General features: G+C 44.3%; 1 protein-coding gene across 2 annotated transcripts in view; it reads right to left on the minus strand.

Annotated features, from left to right (window-relative positions):
* The window catches only part of LOC137420685 (H(+)/Cl(-) exchange transporter 5), a 146,141-nt gene that overhangs the window by 91,579 nt on the left and 33,293 nt on the right, over window positions 1-21,269 (minus strand). For both annotated transcript variants that reach the window (XM_078773362.1, XM_078773413.1), the window contains one exon: window positions 16,747-16,915. In XM_078773362.1, the coding sequence (XP_078629488.1) occupies window positions 16,747-16,915 (169 nt within the window). The remainder of the gene's footprint in view (window positions 1-16,746; window positions 16,916-21,269) is intronic.

Raw genomic sequence — 21,269 nt, forward strand, 5'->3', positions numbered from 1 at the left:
CGGGGAAGCACGAGTTTTAGGGTAAAAGCAGTCAGATAGATGATGCTGTGTGTGTTAGAAATTGTGTGTGGAAAATAAATGGAATTGTGTTAGAGGTGTGTGAGCACAAAAGGTGTGTGAGCACAAGAGGTGTGCAAGATATTTGGTGTGTGGAAGTCGTGGTGTGAGAACTTAGTGGTGTGCGAGATAAGTGGTGTGGAATGCTTGGTGTGGAATAAAAGGTGTGGAATGCATGGTGCGAAGGAGTGAATGGGGGGAGATGGACTCATTCACGAATGCCTGGGGTGGGTAAAGTCAGGTAGAGGGCTCAGGTAAATTTGTATGGATATTGACACCTGTGGTGCAGGTAGTGGCAAAGTAGTGCTTTGGAGGGTGCATGAGTATGTGGAATGGCTGGGCGTGTGGTTTAATTGGTGCGTATGGTTATTGGGGCACTCCGCCACTGGTAGTTTGTCGGCCAGGTGAGGCCGCAGGTAGGCTCTGGGAGCCAGTTAGAGTAGTTGTGAGTGGGGCCCGAGGATCACAGGAGAGAACCCGGGTTGCCCAATGCCAAGGTGGGCATCAGGGGGTAAAGAGCCAAGAGGGGCCTTCCCCAGTTTAGGTAGTCGCAGGAGCAGGTAAGCTCGGGTGGCGACTTCAGTGGCGGAGGTGCGCAGGTAGGTAGACCTGCTGGTGGAGCCACATGACCCAGCCCCGAAATTGTGCAAGGGCACAGTGTGAAAATTCGTTGGGAGTGAGACCCAAATTTCAAGGGCACTGCAGAGTGGTCAATGGGAATTCGGGTTCTTAGAACCACATAGTTTAAAGATGGCCAATTGGCAGGGTACGACCCCGGGTAGGTTAAAAGTAAATGTCAGTAGAGTAGTTAGGATAAGAGAAATCCCTTCGCACCATCCACAGCCAGTTACCAAGGAGGACGAAGCTCCACACCAGGACTCTGTGAAACTGTTTGAATTGTAAGACACATCACGACGTAAAGTGACATTGTGTTTGTTCCATTCCTTCCTTCCTGGGAGGGACTGGGAGACGAATTTGGCATAGAGGGGGATATGGGAGACAAGACGTAGAGACGAATTTGTAAATACAAAGAGGGCTAGCGCAGTGTAAGCCGACGGTGGGGGGTACGGATGGCTAGGGACGAGTCTGCTCTGCTCGCTCTTCCGCGCCCCTCGCGCTGCATTACCTTGTTTTGCTGTGTGCCGTTGCGCCCTTTCCGCTTTGCTGGTCGTGCTTTGTCTCTTCCCCCACCTCAGGACCATTTCGGAGGTGGAACTGTGCAGCACCATCGACCTGTGCAGCATCCCTGGTGCACCTTGCTATATCTGTGCAGCATCCCTGCTGCACTTTGCTACATCTGTGCAGCCGAACTGCGCAGCACTTTGCTACCATATCCTTTTGTTGTAACTTTGCTGCACCTTACACACATGGACCACAAGTGGCACTTTGCTGCAAAATCACCTTGCATCTTCGGACCACTTGTTCGAGTGGCATTAATGTCATGCAGTCGGACCACATGAGGTTGGCCCTGCCTGGCAAAGACATACAATAAAAGCATTTTTTGTGCATTTTTATTATGGTGTGCTAGGGACGAGAAGATTTGTAAGTTTATGTAGCCCTGAAGATCAAAAATGGCCTGGATGCCGGTCCGGGGGCTGACCGGTTTGATATATGCACACAGAAGATGGAAGAAGCAAGCAGCAAATGTTATAATTGATTGATGTGTTGTGTTTTGCTGTGCTTTCTCTCCCCTCCAATCTTCTCTTCCAAAAAGGACACGTCCTGGGTCGTAGAATTGTAAATAGATTAAGTTTTGTGCTTGTAAATATAAAATGCTGCCCACCGGCTATGTGTTTAGTTTGAAACAATTCCGCAATTCGGTTAGTTGTGGGCGTGATTCTGTTAGATAGCTATTCAACGCAATAGGGGGGACATATTTAGTGTTTTAAAACTGTTGCATACACGGATCAGAGTAAATGTTAAGGGAACCACATCTATATGTCACATTTAAAAGTAAAAGTTATTTTGCATGTCATTCTCTGAACCGGTCGTTTCATTTTTTGGTTTCGACTCGGGGACGAGTCTGATGAGGGAAGGGGGTAGTGTTGCGGTTTTGTGGTTGTGCAATAAAAGGTTAATTTTCCCCCGTAGTTAGTTACACTACAACATGTAGCCTCGTTTAAAGCTCAGTTATTTCTTCGTAAATGTCAGCGTAGCCCTTTTCCTGTGTTAGTTTTGCGTTGAGTAGAATAATGAGAGTTAGGTCCTTCCAATGCTTTATGCCGCCTCGATGCTTTGGGTTTTGGCGCAAACTACCACGAGGCCGGCCTGACGAGTCGAGGCAGGCTGAAGGAATGCGGGACGGGACAGTGGGAGTGACCGGTAAGCACGAGCCGCCAATCATGGCTCCAAGGGAGTGGCTTAGCACTGCGTCAAAAGGCGTGGTTTGGAACATTCGAGCGGGCTCAAGGCATGGGAATATAACCTGTTGCGCGAAGCCTCCCACGGGAGTTCTGAGGAGAGGTGAGCTGAACCAAGTTCTGAGGAGAGGTGAGCTGAACTAAGTTTTGAGGAGAGAGGCGCTTGAACAAGTTGAACGCTCGGTTGGGCTTGAGGCAGATCCTCCATCGAGTTACGCGAGTGAAAGCGCGCCATTGATTAATCGCGCTGTGAGGATCCGCCGAGCCGGGCGAGAGACGCGCATATTCGCCAGCCTGCCTTTGTTCGAAAGACGTGCCGCAAGGATCCCTCCCGCCTGCCTGCTTGCCTTCATCGAGGGGCGTGCTGTGACCGCGGAGGGCCATGCCGGGCGAGCTGTTCCTGAACCACAATGGAGCCGGTGCGTTCAGCGCATGAACACCATCCTTCTTTCATTCCCCCATGTGAGTGTGAACGGGCCCGTGTCTGGAAGATAAGACTGTTATAAGAACTGCCCTGTGTCTCTGCTTCTACCAATCATTGTAAATAATAATTATTAAACCTGTGTTCTTCCTTCTATTTGATCGTCCCCGTCCTTTCCATCCATTGACTGAGCATGGTACGAATTATATCGCTCTAATCGGGTTCCAATAATAAGATAACTGCACGGATCACGTGGTACGCCATCCGCTCGGACGTACTCAAATTACGCGTGGTTCGTGCGAGACTTGATCCCCGCTTCCGCGGCGGCGTAGGTACTTAGGTATGTGCGAGAATTGTCCAGAAACCCTGCCCTGCGTCTGCCAGGGAGTGGCGACTCAAGTCTCGCGGTTGCGACGACCCAAAAAGAACAAGGGGCTTAATCTCCCCTTGGTAAGGGGAGGGTCCCGCGAAAACCGTAATACACACACACACACACACACACACACACACACACACACACACACACACACACACACACACACACACACACACACACACACACACACACACACACACACACACACTATCGTGTGTACCCCAAAGTGAAGACCTCAGGGCGACAAATGACCAAACTAGCTTTAACTCCGAGGTGTATACCCAAACTATGGCGGTTCCTTTTACACATGCGGGGGGGGGGGGGGGAGGAGGGGGTGGAGGGTAGCAAGGCTTACCTGCATGGATATCACTGGGTGTCCTCGAACCCATGACAAATAAACAAGACAAAACACAAGGGATTAAAAATGTACCAAAGAAAGGTTTAATAAAAATCAATGCCAGGATAACAAAAGGTACGGTTAACTAAATTCGTAATTGAGGCGCCTCCATACGGACTCGTATACAACACAAGGGGATGATAAATGAAAATAAATAATGTTCCTGCTGGCCGGCACTTAACTCTGGTCTGCATGGCAGGAATCGCCACACGGCACACTTAGCCGTGAAGTGGCGGAAAAACTCCTTCCTCCTCCGTGCGTTATACGCTCCACAAAGCTCTGCTGTTTCTCAAGTCCACACAGCACGAAGCGCAGCTGTCACGAAGCCAGCACCAAGAGAGAGAGAACGAGACGGACTCTTCCTCTTTACGATCGCACACGAGCCAGGAATACGACCGCCCAGGAGAGAGAGAGAATATGCGACTGCTCGCGACGAAACCCAGAACAGAGAGAGGGGAATGCGTCCGCCTGCGACCAAAGCCAGGACCAAGAAAGAATGCGACTGCTCGCGATGAAACCCAGGACCAAAAGAGAGAAAATGGCGAGATGTGTCCCTTTTTGCTCCGACGCTAGAATGTTCTCTCTGACGTCACCAGCGCTCCAATTAACGAGCGCCGTCAAATTGTCCCAACCAATCGTCCTTCGGGGCGTGGCCTCACGGCCACAATTGGCGCCCATCAAGAAGATTCGAGCTCGGTGGTGTCAGTAGTAGTGCCCGGATCCAGTCGGCGATCGCGTTATTTAATTTAGGTGCTGATCGCATGGCTGGTGGTGTAAGTGTCATAAGAACAAAGGGAAAAACTACAGAGGCATTTACACACAGGAAATTTACCCTTATACCCCAACGAATTAGCATAGCTCCACCCCTCGCATGGAGACATATAATGCTTACACAGACATCGGGGCCAGACTTAATTACAGGAAGGTTTCTTCTTCGCGACATAGAATTCACATATTTACACTGTTGAGTCCTCTGTAAATTCCTGGGGCGGGTAGAAAAATGTCAACGCACAAAGTCTACCTCAACCACAAAACCTTACTAAAATTCAAAAATCCCTCAGTCCAGTCCAATCCCTCAGTCCAGTCCAATCCCTCAGTCCAGTCCAATCCCTCAGTCCAGTCCAATCCCTCAGTCCAGTCCAATCCCTCAGTCCAGTCCAATCCCTCAGTCCAGTCCAATCCCTCAGTCCAGTCCAATCCCTCAGTCCAGTCCAATACCTCACTCCTGTCCTATACCTCACTCCTGTCCTATACCTCACTCCTGTCCTATACCTCACTCCTGTCCTATACCTCACTCCTGTCCGATACCTCACTCCTGTCCGATACCTCACTCCTGTCCGATACCTCACTCCTGTCCGATACCTCACTCCTGTCCGATACCTCACTCCTGTCCGATACCTCACTCCTGTCCGATACCTCACTCCTGTTACACCTCACTCCTGTTACACCTCACTCCTGTTACACCTCACTCCTGTTACACCTCACTCCTGTTACACCTCACTCCTGTTACACCTCACTCCTGTTACACCTCACTCCTGTTACACCTCACTCCTGTTACACCTCACTCCTGTTACACCTCACTCCTGTTACACCTCACTCCTGTTACACCTCACTCCTGTTACACCTCACTCCTGTTACACCTCACTCCTGTTACACCTCACTCCTGTTACACCTCACTCCTGTTACACCTCACTCCTGTTACACCTCACTCCTGTTACACCTCACTCCTGTTACACCTCACTCCTGTTACACCTCACTCCTGTTACACCTCACTCCTATCTTATACCTCACTCCTATCTTATACCTCACTCCTATCTTATACCTCACTCCTATCTTATACCTCACTCCTATCTTATACCTCACTCCTATCTTATACCTCACTCCTATCTTATACCTCACTCCTATCTTATACCTCACTCCTATCTTATACCTCACTCCTATCTTATACCTCACTCCTATCTTATACCTCACTCCTATCTTATACCTCACTCCTATCTTATACCTCACTCCTATCTTATACCTCACTCCTATCTTATACCTCACTCCTATCTTATACCTCACTCCTATCTTATACCTCACTCCTATCTTATACCTCACTCCTATCTTATACCTCACTCCTATCTTATACCTCACTCCTATCTTATACCTCACTCCTATCTTATACCTCACTCCTATCTTATACCTCACTCCTATCTTATACCTCACTCCTATCTTATACCTCACTCCTATCTTATACCTCACTCCTATCTTATACCTCACTCCTATCTTATACCTCACTCCTATCTTATACCTCACTCCTATCTTATACCTCACTCCTATCTTATACCTCACTCCTATCTTATACCTCACTCCTATCTTATACCTCACTCCTATCTTATACCTCACTCCTATCTTATACCTCACTCCTATCTTATACCTCACTCCTATCTTATACCTCACTCCTATCTTATACCTCACTCCTATCTTATACCTCACTCCTATCTTATACCTCACTCCTATCTTATACCTCACTCCTATCTTATACCTCACTCCTATCTTATACCTCACTCCTATCTTATACCTCACTCCTATCTTATACCTCACTCCTATCTTATACCTCACTCCTATCTTATACCTCACTCCTATCTTATACCTCACTCCTATCTTATACCTCACTCCTATCTTATACCTCACTCCTATCTTATACCTCACTCCTATCTTATACCTCACTCCTATCTTATACCTCACTCCTATCTTATACCTCACTCCTATCTTATACCTCACTCCTATCTTATACCTCACTCCTATCTTATACCTCACTCCTATCTTATACCTCACTCCTATCTTATACCTCACTCCTATCTTATACCTCACTCCTATCTTATACCTCACTCCTATCTTATACCTCACTCCTATCTTATACCTCACTCCTATCTTATACCTCACTCCTATCTTATACCTCACTCCTATCTTATACCTCACTCCTATCTTATACCTCACTCCTATCTTATACCTCACTCCTATCTTATACCTCACTCCTATCTTATACCTCACTCCTATCTTATACCTCACTCCTATCTTATACCTCACTCCTATCTTATACCTCACTCCTGTCCCAGCACATACAGGGGAGAGGAGGGAGCACAAGGTGAAAAGTGAAACTTCTACCTTCACTTGACTTGAGAGGATGAAGGATGGAGGGAGAACCAGCCTTGACTCTTTTTCATTTATAAACTTGAAAGCATCGAAAACATTTCGCTTTACTAAGTAAAAATCGATTAAAACCAAACGTTATTAATAAATATTGTTTTCCATTGTTAGTTTACATTACATACATTTCTGAAGTGCTGTACTGTTTAATTCCATAGTTGGAAAAGAGTCTACTCAACTTAAACAAACTCTGCATATACACCCCAGGAATATGGAAAAATATAGTTAGACTACGGTTTGATCCCGAACTTCAGTATTTAGTCGCTGTACCTTTACTAAGTAATATAAATAACTAAGTCCGAGTAGGGAACGTGTTCTCCTCTCCTTCTCCTTCCCATCTCTCCTTCCCCGTCCCCACATCTCGTCCCCACATCTCGTCTGACCAGACAAATGCATTTTGTTCTATAAACGGTAACTTTCATCCAATTTTCTTCCCTTTATTTTGCAACCGAGTCTAAAACCATATTGGCGACTGTTAAAAATGTAATCAGATGGTGAATTAGAGTTTAAACCTTTGAGTACGGGATTTTTTTTTTGATAAAAAAATACCCCCGGTACGGGATTAATTTAGCATTTTGGTACGGGAATGGGGAATGCAACCACATACTGACGATCTATTTATAGGTATAGTCGATGACGTGTAGTAACGTCATCCGTACACAAAACTTTTTCGCGGGTTGCGGCACTGGACGTCATCCGTACTCAAAGGGTTAAATAAAACTATGAGAGAGTGAGAAAGCATGAGCCACACAAAAGAGGCCTCAAAGCTATCTGGGGCAAACAAAACGGTGGAGATTTGTTTTTGAAGCCCGGCCCAGAACGTGTGTAGCCACTCCCACGGATAGACAGTCACCTAAGCAGAATATAATAGACTAGTGGGGTCACCCGTGGGAATCCCATGGGCATTGACGTGTGTGACATTTCGACATATTGAGTTAGATGCTGCACCTGCACATTCAGTTTCACAAAATGGTTACTGCCAATTTATCAGATGCACAAATGATTTCATCTACACAATGTATTTACTTCTGATAACATGTGAATGAATGTGCATGCACACCCACACCCACACACAGACACATACATCCACACACACACATGTACACACACACACATACATCCACACACACACACGTCCACACACACACACATGTCCACACACACACATGTCCACACACACATGTACACACACACACATGTACACACACACACATGTACACACACACATGTACACACACACACATGTACACACACACACATGTACACACACACACATGTACACACACACACATGTACACACACACACATGTACACACACACACACACACACATCCCACATGTCCCAGACGCATATATCCCACATCCCACATGTATGTACATGTTGAAAGTGTACATGCCCTTCCCCCCCTCCCGCCCCCCTGCCCGGCAACGCCGGGTACTTCTGCCAGTAACTAATAAAATAAAAACGAAGAAATATCTCTCGGTAATTTCCTGAAACTCGGTGAAATTCGATGAAATTCGCTCGGTGAATTCACTCGGTTTATCAATGAAATTTTTTCTTTGGGCGGTGTATAATCGCTCCGACCGAAATATCTCTCAGCAATTTCCCGTCTGCTAATTTATTTATTTTACATATGTGAATTACACGTCGATGCACATGTGAAATGGAGTTTGTTTTTGCACACGTGAAATGAACATGTGAACCTTTACTTCCGGATAATAATGTTGCATGAAATAAGAACGAAGAAATATATGTCGGCATCATTGTTGACGTTTTTGTGACGACTGTCATCAAACGGAAAAGTAATACATCTTAACGGAAAAGAAAAAGCGAATTTTTAATACTCATGAGGTACCCGTGGTACGCACGGGTGGGAGGTCAGAAGCAAACAGACAATGCAGAAACGGCGAATGCTAAAGCATGAAACCAATAAATTCCACATTCCTGTAGCACCTTGAGTCGCATGTCAGACATGGACAGCAAGTTCGTGAAGGACTTCCACGAAAAACGTACCCGTTTGCAAACAAACAGGTACGTGTGTTCCATACCCAGTCAATGGCGAATCTGCATCTGGCGATCCGCGAATGTCACGTTTAGAAAGTAGAAACCATCACGGCATTCCGTCATTCACTTGAACTCGATATCTCTTTTTTCATTCCAAACAGCATAACTCCAATCACAAATTAAATAACATTAACAAAAAAAATAAACTTTAAACAACATTCGTGACGTAAACAAATATTTAAATCCTGATGTGAAGTTCCGTACGGTTGGGTGAACACAATTACGAATTCAAAATCAATTGATACTTTAACAAAACGATTAACACAATTAATGTTTTACGATTAAACATTACGATTGAATGACGGTTGTATTGGGATATTATCAAACCCGCGCATTGCCGTCATCTGTCCACTTCCGGATTCGCTGCAGGTTCGTAATTCTCATCAAAATCGAAACAGTATTTGTAGAATTTCAATAAAAGCCACATCACTGTTCATATCGGTAAATATTATTCCATCGTGTTAGGAAAAACTGGAAAATTGGAAAACCTTGGAAAAACAATATAGCCTATTTTACTCCAGGGAGTCCTAGGATTACCCACCCAAAATATCGTTGCGATCGGTTCAGCCGTTTTTGCGGTAGCTTCGAACGGACAGACAGACAGACATTACGTGAATTATAGTAAGATATGTCGACATTTCCCCCTTCTGTTATTTTAGGCGGTGTATGATACATCGTGGCGCGATTTTATTTAAAATATATATCAGCATTTCCCCATATGTGCGTGAATGTTCTCAATTATTTCTGACACCGAGTCAAAAACCATCGATAAAAATGAAATCAGATGGCGAGTTAGATTGGAGATAAAGGCTTGAGAGAGACTCAATTGGTCTTTATATTACAGCCTTTGAGAATTCATTTTGTTCTATAAACGGAAACTTTCATGGAATTTTATTCCCGGTTTTTTTTTTCCATCGAGTCTAAAACTATGTTACCGCCTGTGAAAAATGAAATGATATATCGAATTAGAGTTGAAATAAAACTGTGAGAGAGAGCAAGACAGCACGGGCCTAACTAAACAGGCCTCAAAGCCATGCAAGTAAATAAAATAGTGGATATTTGTTTATGAAGCCTCTCCCAGAATGGGTGGAGCTATTCTCGACACGGAGTAAGCCACACCCCTGGACAGACAGACGGACAGAATCACCTACGGCTAATATAATATAGATATTAAAGGGGTCACTGTGTGAATCCCACGGGCATGAATGTGTGTGACATTCGGACATCTTCATTTAGATGCTGCACATTCAGTTATACAAAATGGTTACTGGCTATTTATCAGATCCACAAATGATGTAATCTACACAATGCATTTACTTCTGATAACATGTGAATGCATGTGCGTGCACATGGGAAATACAGTTTGAAATGTGTTATTGCATCTCGTGTAAAATGTGATTTCAAGAGCTCAAATCCTCTACCTCCCGCCCCCATCCCTCCCACATCACAGTCACACACATGTGGGAGGGCGGGTCACACACACGCATGGGAGGGTGGGTCACACACGTGCGGGGGAGGGCGGGTCACACACGCGTGGGGGAGGGCGGGTCTCACGCGCGGGGGAGGGCGGGTCACACACGCACGGGGGAGACCTACTGGGCCTCAGAATACGCGACATGAATTAACCGACGATTTTGTATGCAGGTATGAAAAATTAACACCGAGAATCTTACTAAAGACACACTATAAGTATACACACCGAAAGATAGATACAGTTACGACAAAAACACAACTGTGAAAAAATTACTTCACTTCGAAAGCGTGAGCGCATGGACAGCTTCGAAAAAACGTGACCTCCAATCTTGCGCATGCGCAGATCATTGAACATGCGCAAATGTTCATCTTGCGCATGCGCAAAATTCCTTTGTTTTGGAAAGCGATGCGTCCGACCACGCGATAGCTGCCACGCTCTCTCAAGGGGGGCGACCTGTAGCCTTCTCTTTCAAGGACTCTCTCCTCCGCGGAGAAACGTCATTCGTCTGTCGAGAAGGAAGCGTACGCCATCATTGTCTATTAGGCTTTGGAGACCCGATCTGCTTGGCAAATGTTTTGAGGTCATTACTGATCAGCAAAGCATCGCTTTCATGTACGACACGCGCCATGCCCAACGCATTAAGAACGAAAAGATCACTCGCTGGCGGTAAGAGCCAGCCGATTTTTGCTTCACTATTAAGTATCGCCCAGGGTGGGATAATCTCGCCGCCGACGCATTATCACGCCCTTTGGTGTGTGTGAGTCTCACCTCCTTTGAGGATCTGCGTGTTCTTCATGAAACGTTGTGCCATCCCGGAGTGACGCATTTCGCTCATTATGTGCACAGTCACAATTTGCCCTACTCTGTTGAGGACATTCGACAGCTGTATCGCACTTGTTCCGTTTGTGCTGAACTCAAACCTCGTTTCTACAAACCGCCAATGGGTACACTGATTCAGGCTAGTCGGCCTTGGGAGAGATTGGCAATGGACTTTAAAGGGCCTCTACCGGCTTCGTGTCTCCCTTCTAGTCCCAGCCTACCGGCCTCGGATAGCTCTCGCTATCTCCTCACGATAGTTGATGAGGTCTCCAGATTCCCTTTTGCTTTCCCGTGCAATGATATGTCCGCTGTGACGGTTATCTGGTGTCTGCAGATTTTGTTCTCCATGTTTGGGAATCCGGCTTACGGACACACCGATCGAGGTGCTGTGTTTCTGTCCCAGGATGTGAGGACCTTTTTGCTCCAGCGCAATATAGCTTCAAGCTATACTACCCCATACAGGCCACAGGCGAATGGTCAGGTGGAAAGATTTAATGGCATTATATGGAAGGCCATTACTCTGGGCCTTATGTCTCCCGGACTAGGACTGGACCGATGGACCTGGATGGTGCACGGGGCGTTAAGCTCGATCAGGACTTTATTATGCACAGCTACTAATCAAACTCCTCACGACCGTCTGTTTCGTTACTCGCGCCGTTCTGGGGCTGTTCGACCTTTGCCGGGCTGGCTAGCTGAACCCGGACCGTCTTTCCTTAAACGCGCTGTTCGTCAAAGTAAATATGACCCGCTTGTCGACAAGGTTCACATTCTCAAAGCCAATCCTGAGCACGCTCGAGTGCTGCTGCCAAATGGACGCGAGTCTACAGTCTCGGTGCGTCATCTTGCTCCGTGCGGGGATACCGTTCAGCCGGAATTCAGCCAGTGGGACCCGTTGATGGGGAATTCACCGTCGGCTCCGCTCCCGCACACGCCCGTTCCGGTCGGCCCTGAGCCACCGTCTCCCGAGATAGGCGTTTCTTCCGACGTGGGGGAATTTGGTCTCGTGGTTGACGCTCCCGACGCTTACCAAACACGCGTCGGAAGGGAAACTCGACGCCCCGATCGCTACGGCTGGGACTGACATGACTTGCTGCTCTATGTACTCTTTTGCTACCTGAGTTTCTATACTGCTATTCCGCTTGCTTTCACTCCTAGGGGTAGTGTAGATTTAACGCCGGTGAGAATGTCAAGAAATTCTGTCGAACGTCTGAACCCAGGTGTTATGCGTCATTTGCCCGCTACGCGGCCATTATAAGAACTCGGTCATTCAGCGCTATGATCATACCTGAGACATTAACTATATGCTATGCTGGTGCATAACTAGATGGTATGTACCGCCACTTTGTTACGGCTTGCTTGTGCTCATATGTAAACTCATTAATAGTTCAGATGTATGCTGAATATTGATATGATGTTCGCTGGCTCTCTTTACAGGTATTGTTAGGGATCGAATGATATTAAACTCATGATCTGAGCCAATGTTGTAACTCTGATTCTTACAACACCGACTCTATAAAGAATACAGCTCAAATGGAAAAGTCCCTGAGAAAAAAAAGTCTTATGGGCGGTGTATAAGAACATTACATTGCACCTTTCTGTCCCGTGAAACCAAAGTTAACCCTTTTTGTTGCAGCATACAAAATGACTTATTTTAATTAAAGATTTCAAATAAACTTTAAAGTGTACATGGACATAACTTATAAAATAAGAACGAAAAATATCTCGGCAATTTCCCCGTGTTTATTTATTTATTTTACACATGTGAATTGCATGTCCATGCACACGTGAAATGGAGTTTATTTATTGATCCTGGATGTGAACACGATTGATTCAGCCTTGAAAACTCATGCAAAAATCAAAAAAATAATTATTAAAGATCACGATATTATTTCCTCGAGAAATGAAGTGCATCTTCCTTGGGCAGTGTATAATCGCTCTGAACGAAACAGGCATTGCCTGGTTTCCTTTGCTCAAGTTGTAATCAAAATGTACCTTTGTTTCTTCAAAAAGTAATTTTTGATCAAAGACGTGTTGATTCAGTCTTAAAATTGCATCGTTTGTATCGTATTGTAAAATTGTAAAAAAAAAAACTTGAATGTATCGAAAACTTTTCGCTTTACAGAGTAAAAATAGATTAAAACCAAACGGAATTAATAAATAAGGTATTCCATAGTATATATATTATGTATATATATACATATAAAATATACATATAAAAAAAAAATATATATATATATATATATATATATATATATATATATATATATATATATATATATATATATATATATATATATATATATATATATATATATATATATATATATATATATACAGTGGAACCTTGACTTACGAGTGCCCCAACTTACGAGTTTTTCGAGATACGAGCCGTCGCTCGGGCGGTTTATTGCTTTGAGATGCGAGCCGAGATCCGAGTTACGAGCTTTCGCCACCCGGTCACGTGGTTATCTTGCCGTGCAAGTACAGTATCTCTGTCGTATAGCGCTGCATTTTTGTTTTCGCATGTTGGTTATTTTGAGTTTACGCCGCCAGGTGGGTTCCAGTCACGTGGTTATCTTGCCGTGCACGTACAGTATCTCTGTCGTATAGCGCTGCATTTTTGTTTTCGCATGTTGTTTATTTTGAGTTTACGCCGCCAGGTGGGTTCCGGTCACGTGGTTATCTTGCCGTGCACGTACAGTATCTCTGTCGTATAGCGCTGCATTTTTGTTTTCGCATGTTGGTTATTTTGGAAAATTTTATGTTCATGTCGAACATTTCATGTTCATGTTCATGTTTTCATGTTCATGCCATGCCAGGCCACAACTTGTTCAGAGTGCCGGCGATAGCTCGCCTTCTCTTTGTGGAAAACACGGTGAGATCCTTAACATCCAACAACTAATGGGACGCAAACGGGGCGCCCAGTTTAGCGGTACACACATTGATGAATCACCCTGCCTGTGATTCACCCATGACAGGTTATAGCTGGGTCGGGATTCAAACCCAGGCTGGACAGTTTAGACTTTAGAGTCAAGTGTGCGTACCTCCAGTCCAGGCCATCCTGCCAACTTGTATGCTGCATACAGGTGAAATATAAAGCGCGAGATATTTTTATATATACTGTATATTTTAAAAAAAATTGGTGTGGTTTTTGGCGGGCTGGAACGGATTAATAGCATTTCAATGCATTTTAATGGGGAAATTTGATTTGAGAAACGAGCAATTTGAGTTACGAGCTCGGTCACAGAACGAATTAAACTCGTAAGTCAAGGTTCCACTGTGTATATATATATATATATATATATATATATATATATATATATATATATATATATATATATACACACACACTTAAGCACTCCAGCAAGTACTCTAATGAAATGGGTGATAAGGAACGGTTGGCTTGGCAAGCGATACCAAGCTGATTGCTTCTGGTTGAAATGGCCGAGGAATTTTAAAAATAGATCACAGGTACAGTGGAGTGACACCCTATCCCATGGAAGTATGAATAAAGTTTTTTTAAAATTATTAAGTTAAATAAAAAAACTAACCCCAGAAGTAGAATGACAGCCTCGCTTAAATAAATGAATATATACACTTAGTTATAAAAATAGCTAGATATGGTAAATTTTGTAGTAAAACTCCAGATTTGGACATTTAATTAGTCTACAGCATCTAATCCTCATATCTGAATCAAAATTTTGATATGCTTCAATTATGTAATGATAATCGATCGTGTTTCCAAGGCAAAGCACGTTTGAGGAGCCCAAAACAAAATGGCGGCTTAAGAACCCAGCGAGGTGCAGTGGGCTGACCAAGATGGCGGGCCACCATATTGGTAAGGCTTTTTCGGGTTTTTGTTCTTATGAGCACCTCGTTAATCATCTTCAAAAAGGGCGTTATAACACACCCAAACACCAAGTTTTCATCATTGCAAGCTGTTGGAGGTCCAGGTCTATGCATGAAAAGTTTAAAAACACTATTTTTAATTTTTTTAATTAATCTATTAATTGCTTAATTATTTAATTATTATCGATTTATTAAATACTTATTTGTTTTCTCTCATCTGAGCAATATCTCAGGCACCTTTTGAGCTAGGAATCTGATACTTGGACATGACAATTACCAAGTGTTTTGGATATAAAGAGTATTTTTTATTTATTGATTTTCTGATTCATCAATTAATGGATTAATTATTGAATTATTTGATTACTTTCCTAATGAATTACTTTTCAAATGGTTACAGATTCGGATGAAACGGTGGTGGTTTAGGTATGGTATTAGCCAATTCATCAATAACTTAATTATTCTATGATTATTTTTTATTTATTGTCATTATTAATCACTTATTTATTTCCTTTCTCATTGGGAAATATCTCAAGCACCTTTTGGGTGAGGAGCTCATATTTGGACTTAAGTTAAATAAAAAAATAAAATAAATACGACAATGACCATGTGATTTCGCTATAGAGGATATTTTTCATTTGTTGATCAATCAATTAATCGATTAATTATTTAAATATTTTTTCAAAAGTTGCAGCTTTTGGGTGAAACACTGGTGGTTTAGGTATGCTATTTGCCAATTGATTAAGAAACTAATTATTTACGATGAATGTTTATTTATTTTAATTGCGCAATTAATCAATCAATTATTGTACACCTCTCCTTCTCAATACCGTCTCCATGTGCTGCACAGCGGTATCGTCAGGCGCCAAAGTTCTTTGAATGCATTAGTACTCGTTTTAATTTTCTTTTAACTGCCTCTTGTTCATTCTAGCTGTCACTGCTTTCTGGCCCTCCTCAGCTCCGACAGGATGCACATATTTTGTCAGGAACACCCTCCTTGTTAAACCCTCAAAATCTTGGCTTGCCGCCGCATACCTCCAGTATTTTGGTCCTCTTTTTTCCAACTATGAAATTGCCTTCCGGACACAGTTCCCATCTTTCTTTGCTTTTACGACCAGGGGCCCTTGGTTTTTTGGCTCAACCCTTGCGTGGTGATGTTATTATTTATAATGAAAAAGGTCAATCACAATCTTCCTTCCAGGCTTTCCAGCCAGCTGTGCACTGTCATCTCATTTCACCCTCCCCCCCACTACCCCATCTCTGTTTTCTCTGTTCAAACATCGTTTCTTTTTCTTGCTGCATGTGTCTAAGGGTACCTCATACACTGTCAGCATGTTGCCTGTTTATTCTCAGTCATCTAGCTCTTCCCTGACCTGAGATTTTGTCCACCAAAAAACAAAAACATTCGAACATGAAAATGCAATTAAGATTGTCGTTTATTTTGATACAAATTAACGTTCACCAAGTAACCACATCTCTGTAACATTATGGCTTGGGAGAGGGGGGGGGGGGGGGGAGGGTGTCGGGAAAGGGAGGTGAAACCAGTACATCCAATCAATGTCTGCCCATGCAACACCCACCCAACATCCTCTCTCCCTGCCTGGACCAATCCCTTCTGCTCGTGCCATGTTTGTACCATGAATAAAAGCAAACTCATGGTCAGAATACAAATAAACTATTTCAAATTGTGTACAGGTAAAGAAAAAACCCAACACAAAGAAAGTCAAGAAACTATCGCTTGCCTTCATGCCAAAAGTGAAGATAGTGACAAGGATTTTTAGAAGCAAAGCGAGACAGAGCTTCCACATTGCACTTGTTACACCTGGTCCGGGCTCTCGTACTGTCAGTGCTGCTGATCCACTCGCATTCAAAGTGCCATTAGGCCCAAATCCTCCTGTGCTGTAATTAGACCTAACAAATGAGGGAAGGGATGGGGTGGAACATGGCAAACTAATTGGAAAAAATAAAATCACAATCTTGGCGCATGTACAACATAACAATAGCAAGCGTTCATAGAACATGATACCCCATGTAGTGTTAAAATGTATACAGGAGGGCCATGCTGTTCGCAGAAGTTACATTCTTGAACATTCCCATGAACTGCAAATCACCAAACTTAGTGGGTAATGGAGAAGATAGGGTTAAGGACCTAAACTTAAAAATTTGTCCAAACTGTACCTTAACTAACATGTTTGCGCATTGTTTTTGTGCTATTTATTTTCATGAATAAACAAGAACGACCGCACTGTGGACACGACCTGCGACAAAATCCACAAACTGGCCGATTGGGAAATACACATTTAAGAAACACTTAAAAGATTAACAGCGCGATTCGGAAACACACATTTAATGTGCTATGAAAAAATATTTAATATACACTGCTTATGCATGTCACCATCCCTCTCCACGTGCCCCACTATCCATCCCTCCCCCATGGTCATATCAGAACGACCCGGGTTGTCACATGATCACAGATTGCTTAACCCTAATATGTGACCGTTCAAAAATTACTGTAACGCTATTTTTTTAGTAATTTGCAGAGGCCTACTGTCCTAATGTATTAGGCCCACCAGAAAACCAAGGGGGTCATATCATTTTGGCTCGGTGTTATGGTAGATGGAGTCAAGCAACAGACGTGTGTGTGTGGTTCAGCAGCTGTCCGACCAATGGGTGCACGTTTCAAAATTCGACCCCCAACAGCAGCAACACGAAGCTCTTGTAGACCTGAACATGTTGCAGGTAAAAAAAGGAATGGCAGGATGGCCTAGAGGTAGTATGCACACTCGCCTCCAAGCTGTCTAGCATGGGTTCGATGCCTGACCCCAGCTATAAATTGTCAGCACGTTGTTTCACAGGCAGAGTGATTCATCGATGTGTGGTCCCTCTGATGGATGCCAGACAGGCATCCTGTCTGCCAGCATTCATTGGTGGATGTTAAATATCCCATGGTGTCCTTCGTGAAGTGTAGGTGAGCTATCATCTGTACCATGGCCAAATTACAAATTCCTACCCAAACCAGCAAAGGACATTGCATCAACGGCACAGGTGCACCCTCAACCAATGATGCTACCCCACAGCATATGCTGTATTTGCACGAAGAAGAAGAATCCATGATGCGAAGGCTGCGGCAAAGCTTTCTTCAGGGGTGTGTAGAGGCCTCTGATGAATTGCTGATGCCAATCTTGATCAGGAGAGGAAGTTGAGACCATGAAGGCCGTCTCATTTATTGAAATAACCAAACGTCCCTGGCATAAGGTCTGGTGAATATGGTGGATTTGGGGACCGTGAGGCCTGTGGCAATAGTGATTTTTCCACTATTATTCTGTGATTAAACAACATTCAGTGTGGAAGAACTGATGATGAACAGTCAACAGCTTGTTAGTGGTCATCTACTGTATGTGTAAGGGCGTTGCCACTACAAGCTTGCTTTTTGGGATTCAGCCTCCGTCAACTATTTAAATGTCTTCTTTATACCTGATGCTTTTCTTGAAGGAAAAAAATGTAAATGGTGTTTTGATGGACTCATTGATCTAGATTGAGGCCGAGTTTCACTTTTTATGTTGAAGGCTCCAGTCATGGACTATATAGTCCTCACTGAGGCCAGGCCTTAAACAATAGAAAAGTGAAGAAAGAGAGAATAGTCTAAGAGTTTTTGAGGAAAAGAGAGAATGTAAAGTTGAGGAGTGAAAATGAGTAAGAAAAGTGTGTGATGAAAAGTGTGTGATGCAAAGTGTGTGATGCTTGTTTGCAAGAAAGAGGGGTTAAAGCTAGCCCGGAAGCTTTCGTTTGAGAGAGACAAAGTAAGACCAGCAATCCTGACACAGAGTGTAAGATGGTTCCGGGCACCACTTTAACGCTCCTAGGTCTGAACGGTAGTACTACCCTGGTAGTACGCCACTACCACTAACAACTGCTTTCACTTCACATTCCTCTTAAACGTCCACACCCAACTTCTACTTTTTTTGACGTGCACTATCGACTCCACACACACTGCGACCAGCTGGTGATGGATGTCCACAAGAGTTTGACACTCAGATGCAAATAGTTGATGACATGTTGCTCATCCAAGCTGAAAGCAGACATTTTGCCATTCTACATACAAGTACACACTGCACGTACAACACCGCCAATGACATCACATGATGCATGCTTCTGCCACATGTGGAATGATGCGGAAACATTCCATTGACAACACATTAAATGATCTTTGTTTGCATTCAGATGCTGGGAATTGTGAATTTGAAGATCTTCATGTTTGAAAACATTTCATTGTTGATGCAAGAAAAAAAAAAGCGTAAAAACATTTCTCAGTCTGTTCAATCTCATTCCACAATCAAACATTTCAAGACAGCTGTTCACCCTCATCTCAGGTCACCCACTCCGTCTTCCATACCCACAATCGTGTTTACCCTCATTCACTGTCCCAAAGCTTCTCTTAAATTTTTTGGTTTGTTCCATTTCTGTTTCTTCCCCAGTTTTCCCTTATACTTCCATGACTGAGTTTGTGCCTGTGCCCGTGTTGTTCATCCCTTGTGTCCTCCCCTTGCTCTCATTCTTCTCCAGTTCCTTTATTCCTCCAAATCTCCCTCTATCCTGCTGTTGGTATCCCCCCCCTCTTTCCCTTCTGTTATGTCCTGGTCCAGTCTGTGTTCTAGCTCCTCCACCCACCTGGAGACTCTATCCATTTTGTTTTTGCTCTCAAAGATTGCGCTCGTATTCCCAAAAAATATTTCTAGGTGATTCCACCTGGGAATACTTTCACAAAAGTGTACATTTTCTCATTCACTGGTTTATCCCATCCCACCTGTGGCTATCTACCCATCCTCAAGAGTCTAGAACCTGGTACATACACTGAATCCTGTGGAGACGTGGTTGTGGCAAAGCAGCTTACTTTCTAAGCATGGAAAGCTAACCCAACTGAGGATAACTTGAGTTCATTCCATAAGGCCAACAATTGTGTGTCCATCCTGAAGCAAGCAGATTACACCATCTTGCAAACCTCAAGGTCAAACTCTCCAACCAGTACCCAACCCATTTCATCTGTCCCCTTCTCACCCCAATTTACCCACAGTCCGATGGATTCGATCTCCGTATCATCCAAGAAAGTGGAGAAGGCTCGATTCGGCTGATCAGATTAGCAGTAATTGGCCAAAATATTTCACCATTTTACACCATCTCGAGGAATCAAAAATTTGCCACTCGCGCTCAAGTGGGGGAATATAGAGATTCAGACAAAATTACGGCTCGCTCGGAAATATACATCGCGCTGATATATGCAAAGTCTGCACGGGGTAACGTGTCCTATGAATTTCTAGTTCCTGGATGTATGACTTCCTCCATTCACACAGTCAAACGTCCCCCTGACCGCATCCCAGTGGAGGATGGAGTTCCTCAAGGCAGTATTTTGGGGCCAGTCTTGTGCCTCAAGGCAGTGTTTTGGGGCCGGTCTTGTGCCTCAAGGCAGTGTTTTGGGGCCGGTCTTGTGCCTCAAGGCAGTGTTTTGGGGCCAGTCTTGTTCCTCAAGGCAGTGTTTTGGGGCCAGTCTTGTGCCTCAAGGCAGTGTTTTGGGGCCAGTCTTGTTCCTCAAGGCAGTGTTTTGGGGCCAGTCTTGTTCCTCAAGGCAGTGTTTTGGGGCCAGTTTTGTTCCTCAAGGCAGTGTTTTGGGGCCAGTCTTGTTCCTCAAGGCAGTGTTTTGGGGCCAGTCTTGTTCCTCAAGGCAGTGTTTTGGGGCCAGTCTTGTTCCTCAAGGCAGTGTTTTGGGGCCAGTCTTGTTCCTCAAGGCAGTGTTTTGGGGCCAGTCTTGTTCCTCAAGGCAGTGTTTTGGGGCCAGTCTTGTTCCTCAAGGCAGTGTTTTGGGGCCGGTCTTGTTCCTCAAGGCAGTGTTTTGGGGCCAGTCTTGTTCCTCAAGGCAGTGTTTTGGGGCCAGTCTTGTTCCTCAAGGCAGTGTTTTGGGGCCAGTCTTGTTCCTCAAGGCAGTGTTTTGGGGCCAGTCTTGTTCCTCAAGGCAGTGTTTTGGGGCCAGTCTTGTTCCTCAAGGCAGTGTTTTGGGGCCAGTCTTGTTCCTCAAGGCAGTGTTTTGGGGCCAGTCTTGTTCCTCAAGGCAGTGTTTTGGGGCCAGTCTTGTTCCTCAAGGCAGTGTTTTTGGGCCAGTCTTGTTCCTCAAGGCAGTGTTTTGGGGCCGGTCTTGTTCCTCAAGGCAGTGTTTTGGGGCCGGTCTTGTTCCTCAAGGCAGTGTTTTGGGGCCGGTCTTGTTCCTCAAGGCAGT

Source organism: Myxine glutinosa, chromosome 1 (assembly GCF_964187855.1).
Source record: "Myxine glutinosa chromosome 1, kmMyxGlut1.1, whole genome shotgun sequence".
Classification (NCBI taxonomy): Eukaryota; Metazoa; Chordata; class Myxini; order Myxiniformes; family Myxinidae; genus Myxine; species Myxine glutinosa.